Source organism: Podarcis liolepis, assembly GCF_965112155.1.
Source record: "Podarcis liolepis genome assembly, chromosome: 4".
NCBI lineage: Eukaryota > Metazoa > Chordata > Lepidosauria > Squamata > Lacertidae > Podarcis > Podarcis liolepis.
In genome coordinates this window covers 23,347,684-23,353,683 of record NC_139558.1, presented here as the reverse complement: position 1 = coordinate 23,353,683, position 6,000 = coordinate 23,347,684, and the positions used below count along the sequence as shown (strand labels likewise).

The 6,000-nt window shown below is 40.4% G+C and overlaps 1 protein-coding gene across 2 annotated transcripts in view; it reads right to left on the bottom strand.

Moving 5' to 3' along the window:
• Positions 1-2,461: 2,461 nt before the first annotated feature.
• UBAC2 (UBA domain containing 2) overlaps positions 2,462-6,000 on the bottom strand; it is a 244,254-nt gene continuing 240,715 nt past the window's right edge. For both annotated transcript variants that reach the window (XM_083501338.1, XM_083501337.1), the window contains one exon: positions 2,462-5,171. In XM_083501338.1, coding sequence (XP_083357464.1) covers positions 5,064-5,171 — 108 coding nt within the window. In that variant the 3' untranslated portion in view covers positions 2,462-5,063. The remainder of the gene's footprint in view (positions 5,172-6,000) is intronic.

The following is a 6,000-nucleotide window of genomic DNA, read 5'->3' as shown; positions in this document are numbered from 1 at the left end:
GCTGTGGGAGGGGAGGTTTGGACGAGCTGGGAGGAAATAACAAGGGCGGCAGCGGGGGATGGTTTGAAGTGTAAAGACAGGTTTGTCAAGTGTCAAGGGAGGAGGGGTTGGGGGAAGGGGCTTAGCAAAGGAATACATACTGTATTCATACATACGTGCACACACATACACAGGAAGTTTGTATTAGCAAATGCTTCAGTCTTATTACACTTTGGGTTGGTAGGATTTCATGCCAGATGTTTTCTCTACTTTTTTTTTTTTAAAGTCTTACTTTGTTAGTACACTGTAACATTGGGGAAAACTCACAACTTTTAAAGTACCCTACTCTTTCCTGTTACCCTGTCATTCTTGTATTTTTTTTTTAAAAAGCAATAAATGACTATTTAAGTAAGAAAAAAACTCCAATACCGTTTACTTTGACACTTTGAGTCAGATCTAGTCCTCAAACACAGTATTTCCCACACCTCCTCATCCTTCAGTCATATATTCTGTATCGCCTTAGAACCAGCCTGCCTTCCTACTTCTTACAGTGGTACCTCGGGTTAAGTACTTAATTCGTTCCGGAGGTCCGTTCTTAACCTGAAACTGTTCTTAACCTGAAGCACAACTTTAGCCAATGTGGCCTCCCGCTGCTGCTGCGCCGCCAGAGCACAATTTCTGTTCTCATCCTGAAGCAAAGTTCTTAACTTGAAGCACTATTTCTGGGTTAGTGGAGTCTGTAACCTGAAGCGTACGTAACCTGAGGTACCACTGTATTTCTTTCACTGTCACATACCTCTTAGTGGCACTCTTGGAGTGAGCGTTACATTCTGAAAAATAAAACAGGATTCTATGCTATTATTGCAAGGAGAGTTCCTTTATGAAATGTTGTATGCTGATGACAGACCAACGTAGCCAAGTGCATGTAAGAATAAGCTCACAGACGAATCACCACAAGGAGAACTTTGACAATCACCCATAGTTAACTCAAACAATATTCTTCCATGGCGTCTGCTCACATTTTCAACGGCGAGTCTCTAAAATGTACCCTTCATTTTGTGGAATCTCCTGTTGGTACTGCAGTATACATCGTCTCCTGGTGTAATCTTGTTTTCTCATCATTGGTAGTTTATTTAATTTGAATTTAAAAATTAAAGAAACTTAACTGGTGAGAAGATGGGATTCTTTTTCCATTTACAGCCAGATTGCTCCAATATATAGATAATGGGTTATAAGCTTATGGCAGCCGGCAGCTGATTGGCACCCATCAATAATACGACTTAAGGCATTAGATCTTCTCATACATGCTCAACGTTCTGTGCTTCACTACTAATCCCTATGAAGATGTGGCCTGGGAAAATAAATAGGTTGCTCCCTGAGACATGCCTAGTTAGTAAGCCAGCTTACCCATTTTCTTCCTTGGTTTGTACTGGAAATAATGTTTACATATTAGATACGTATGTATGAACAGGTGATTTGGGCATATGCTTCTAAGTAAACCAAACACAAAGTATCTCTGAAAATGCTCAGCAGCTCAGATGATGGGTGAGGAAGAGTTCTATCCAGAAGCTGAGCATAATTCAGACAGCAACAGTAGCTTTGCAATTTGGACGTGTGCCATTGCGGGTCTAGATGCCTCTTCTGCCGCTTTGGCAATTCCCACTTTTGCTCTTGGCCCCATAAATTAGCAATGGGAAAGGTAACCCTAGGGATTTCTGCCTTGTGGGAAAAAGGCAAATTAAAACTTCTTCATCAGACCCAGTTTGAAACTCAAAGAAAGAATATTGCTAAATGTTTACTGGACCCATTAATGACAAATTGAAAAACACATGAAATCCTACTTGTAATGTCCTGTGGCCCAATATTTTCATTCACTTACTGCATTCATTTACCACCTTTTAACACCAGAGTTTCCCAGGTGGTTCATGGGATTCAAACTTGCCCAATTGTATCCTGATTCCAGGCCAAAAGCAAGCAGACATCAGTGGCCTCACAGTCTGCATTATCCCTATTTGACTAGCACTGTCCTTCAGCCTCCCTCCAGGTAACTGGGACTTCCCAAATGGCTCTGTCACTTGCTCAGGTGAGTAGTCCTATTTGCCGAGAGTGTGATTTGGGAGGGCTGTAATTTTCCCCTTTCAATGGACTTCTGGTCCAGCCTAGCAATACATCAATATGGTATTCCTGATAAGTGGAAACAAGTAAGTACCTGCTGTTCAGTATGAAATTCTTACATAGGAATCTGTGGCTGGCTCAGAAGATGGCTACTCTACAAAGGTACAATTCACTATTCCTGATTTGGCAAAAAAAAAAACCTCCTGTGAATAGTGTACAGTTACTTCAACTATATATGATTGTAGATGTATGTGATCACCATGCTTTTAAACTCTTTTCCCTTGTTGTTTTTCATTAAGCATAAGCATTTCACAGTTATGGAATTTGAATGTGTGTGGTAAGTTAAATGAAAAATATGAAACATATCTTTGTTTTATTGCAGTCTCTATTTTTCTTCTTCCCAGAAAGAAAACCAGCTCTAGAAAATATGTGTACAATCTTTTCCTCACTCCCACAGCAAGAGTGAGCAATATTATAGATCAGATTTGATTTGATTTCTGCTCATTCAGAAAGAGAATGTAAGCAAATGTGGGTTAAACTGGAAACAAAGGGTTAAAGAAATGAAACATTGCTTTTTGTTCTTATTGCTTATTGTTCTTTGGTAACTGAAAAAATCTTCAAATAAAATAATAAAAACATTTTAATCAAGAAATCCCTGTAGTGGTCCGTTAAAACCAATTGTGGTATGATAAATTACAAGTAAGATTGTTGAGGGTGTTTTCTGAACAGTTGATTTTTTTTTCTCACTTGCTTTTACAAATGTTACTTTTGCTATAAATCTTTTTCAGCAAAACACACACCCTAAAAAGTGTGATCCTGAAATTAGATATGCCATAACTACACAGGAGACTGCAAGCAGCAGTCATTGAAACCTGAAAGATCACCAAGATAACGATGTACAGTCGACAAACCGCAGTATTTGAAAAACAAGAGAAACACCATGCAGGCTTATTTGAAAGGAAGGGTGCACGGGCATTCTTTGCTGCTGTTTTCAGAGTTTTCATTCTATGCTAACAATTGTAATATTCATATTTTTGTTTAACTGTGACTGGGATACAGAGGGCTTTAACTGGTTAAAAGGCTACCCAGAAATATTAATAAATTATGGCTCAAAGTTCTGCATCCAACCCTGATATGATGGGGCTATTATAGGCATTTTTAAAATTATGATTTCAAGAAGATTTGAGAAGGGAAGCAGCATTAGTCACCATGGCATTCAAATAAATTTATTATGGCATAAGCTAGTCTTCAAGGTGGCATGGAACCTTAAAGTCAACAACTTAAAAAGCACTTGTAGATCGAAGCCATGAGTGATCAATCCCAGGCACAGTGAATGTATGAGGCCACCCAAGCAATTTTTTTGCCCACCCCCTCCCCCAAGACTCGAAAAGAAAAGAAAAAGTTGACATAGCACTTGAGTGGGCAGAAAGATTTATAACCAGTCCAGCACCTTGATTCAATTTGCCCCTTTCCTCGCAATCAGATCAATCGTTTGTCGAGCATGGAGAGAGCAAAGACTCTCTGCAGTTGATTTGTGCAGGTCAGCCGAGGAGATGGGCGATGTGGACCTATTTATATGTGAGCACGCAGACACACAGGAACGCGGGGTGGTCACAACTACTTCTGCCAAGGGTTGGCTAAGGGTGAATGTAGCCTTCGGGTCAATAAAGGCGATCTGATCTGGATCCAGCCCATAGACAGTGTGCATATATGTAGCCTAGGTGTGGACTGATTTGAGCCAAGATTCGCTGCGACTCATACAGAACATACTCTGAATGCCAATACTCAGTCACAGAAAACAAAACAATGCCTTGCGGCATGGACAGAGTTCCTGAGTAATCCCAAGTAGCTCACATCTGTCTGGCATTAGGATGCAAAGATTCCACCTAAACTGCATAAGCTACAGGTGGGCTTTAGCCCTGGTACTTCTTTCTTGGTTAAGATATAGAGCAAAGCACATACCAACATGCGTAGCCTTCAACCTTTCAGACAGGGACTCATCTTTAACCCAGTACTTGCCCTCCCTTCTTCTTTCCCTTTTAAAAAGTGACAAGAGGCAACAATAGTTGTGTCTGCTGTGCAACCTATTTTCAGTTAAAACCCACCAGCAGAATACCAATGATACATTATTTCTATCAAGTGTTCTATGCCTGATCCATGTTTTCTTAGAAACCTGAGATATTATGGGAAAAAAATGTGGTGAGTGCAATGTTACCAACTAGTTCATTTTTATTTCCCCTATTCCCATATTTTGAGTGAATTATAACCATTTTTTATTAGATGTATATGGCCAATCTACTGTGACTTGCCAATATTGCTCTTAATTTTTTTAGTATCCCTGTTTAGCTACATAGATGACTTAAAGGTTGAGAATGGAGATTAACATTTTTCAGAAATGTTAACAGACTCCTCTGAACAAGAACCTCACAGTCCTTTCTCCCTTTAATGAAATCACATGGCTAAGTAATTCTTCACATTTCTTAGAGCTGTGATGAAGGAGATGAAAGAAATGTTCAAAAACGTTAAAGATTAGAAAAAAGGAAAGTGATGAAAGATAGGAAAACCTGTATTTTTTTGCAAAAAGAGCCATAGTACACACTTTTTTTTGTTTCCTCCTGTTCCTAGTTATTAGGAATGGTGAAATATTTTCTGCTGATTTTGTGTTGTTGGGTGTGGGGTTTTTTTTGGGGGGGGGGAGAAACCACAGAATTTGTCAAAATAAATATTGAATACAACCTATTTGTACGATTGAAAGTACTCTTCAAGTGCAATCTGGCCAGTACAAATCACCATTCAAGAGTCAGGTAATTCCAGTGCCATCCATCATTTCTGCTCTGATATGTCACATGTGAAGAGTCAGCTTATTCTTCTGGATTTAGACATTCAGAAGTCTATCCAGTCAATGGCTGAAGTCTTCTTCTGGGCAGCACACCAAACGTGAAAAGTCAAGTCCTTCGTGCAGGCACTACTCAGTGCTGGAGCAGAAAGTTGGTGGCTACGTTAAGGTCATTATTTGAAGCCCTCAAAGCTTCCAGAGCATCCAGTCGGGAAAATCCCATTTCCATGAGCCGTGCGACCTTGCAGAAAAGGAGAGAGACAAAAAGAGGTCTTTCTCTGGAATTTCGGCTAAGCAGCCAAGATAATTGCATGCTTTAAAAAATGGTTAAGAATAGGTAAATAGTATAAGATAGGACTTTGGCTGCCTCATGGGAAGAAACCACTCTGTAGCTCCTTGTCCAATGTCCATGCCTGTGTTAAACCAGTTTCTGGAGGCTGATGCTGGGAAAAGGAGGGGTCTTATCTAATGTGATCTGGGGCTTTTCACTGTTAGTAACAAGGGAAGGGAGGCACAGAGGTGGTTACCACACCACCAGAAAAGTGTGAGAACCCAGCCTTAGTTTTCAGGTCTTTTCTCTTAAATGCTACGTTCTGAGACAGTGAGATTTTCACATGGAGTGGTTGTCCCCACCCACCCTGGTTTAAACTGAAGCTATAGTCCAGGGGTCAGCAGACTTTTTCAGCAGGGGGCCGGTCCACCGTCCCTCAGACCATGTGGTGGGCCGGACTATATTTTGAAGAAAAAAATAAAAATAAATGAATTCCTATGCCCCACAATTAACCCAGAGATGCATTTTTAATAAAAGCACATGTTGTACTCATGTTAAAACACCAGGCAGGCCCCACAAATAACCCAGAGATGCATTTTAAATAAAAGGACACATTCTACTCATCTAAAAACATGCTCATTCCTGGTCCATCCACAGGCCGGATTTAGAAGGCGTTTGGGCTGGATTCGGCCCCCGGGCCTTAGGTTGCCTACCCCTGCTATGGTCCTATCAGAGAAGTGTATTGCCTCAAAAAGGGAACATGTGAATTTGGTTTCAGAAATGCACTGTACGAAAATAT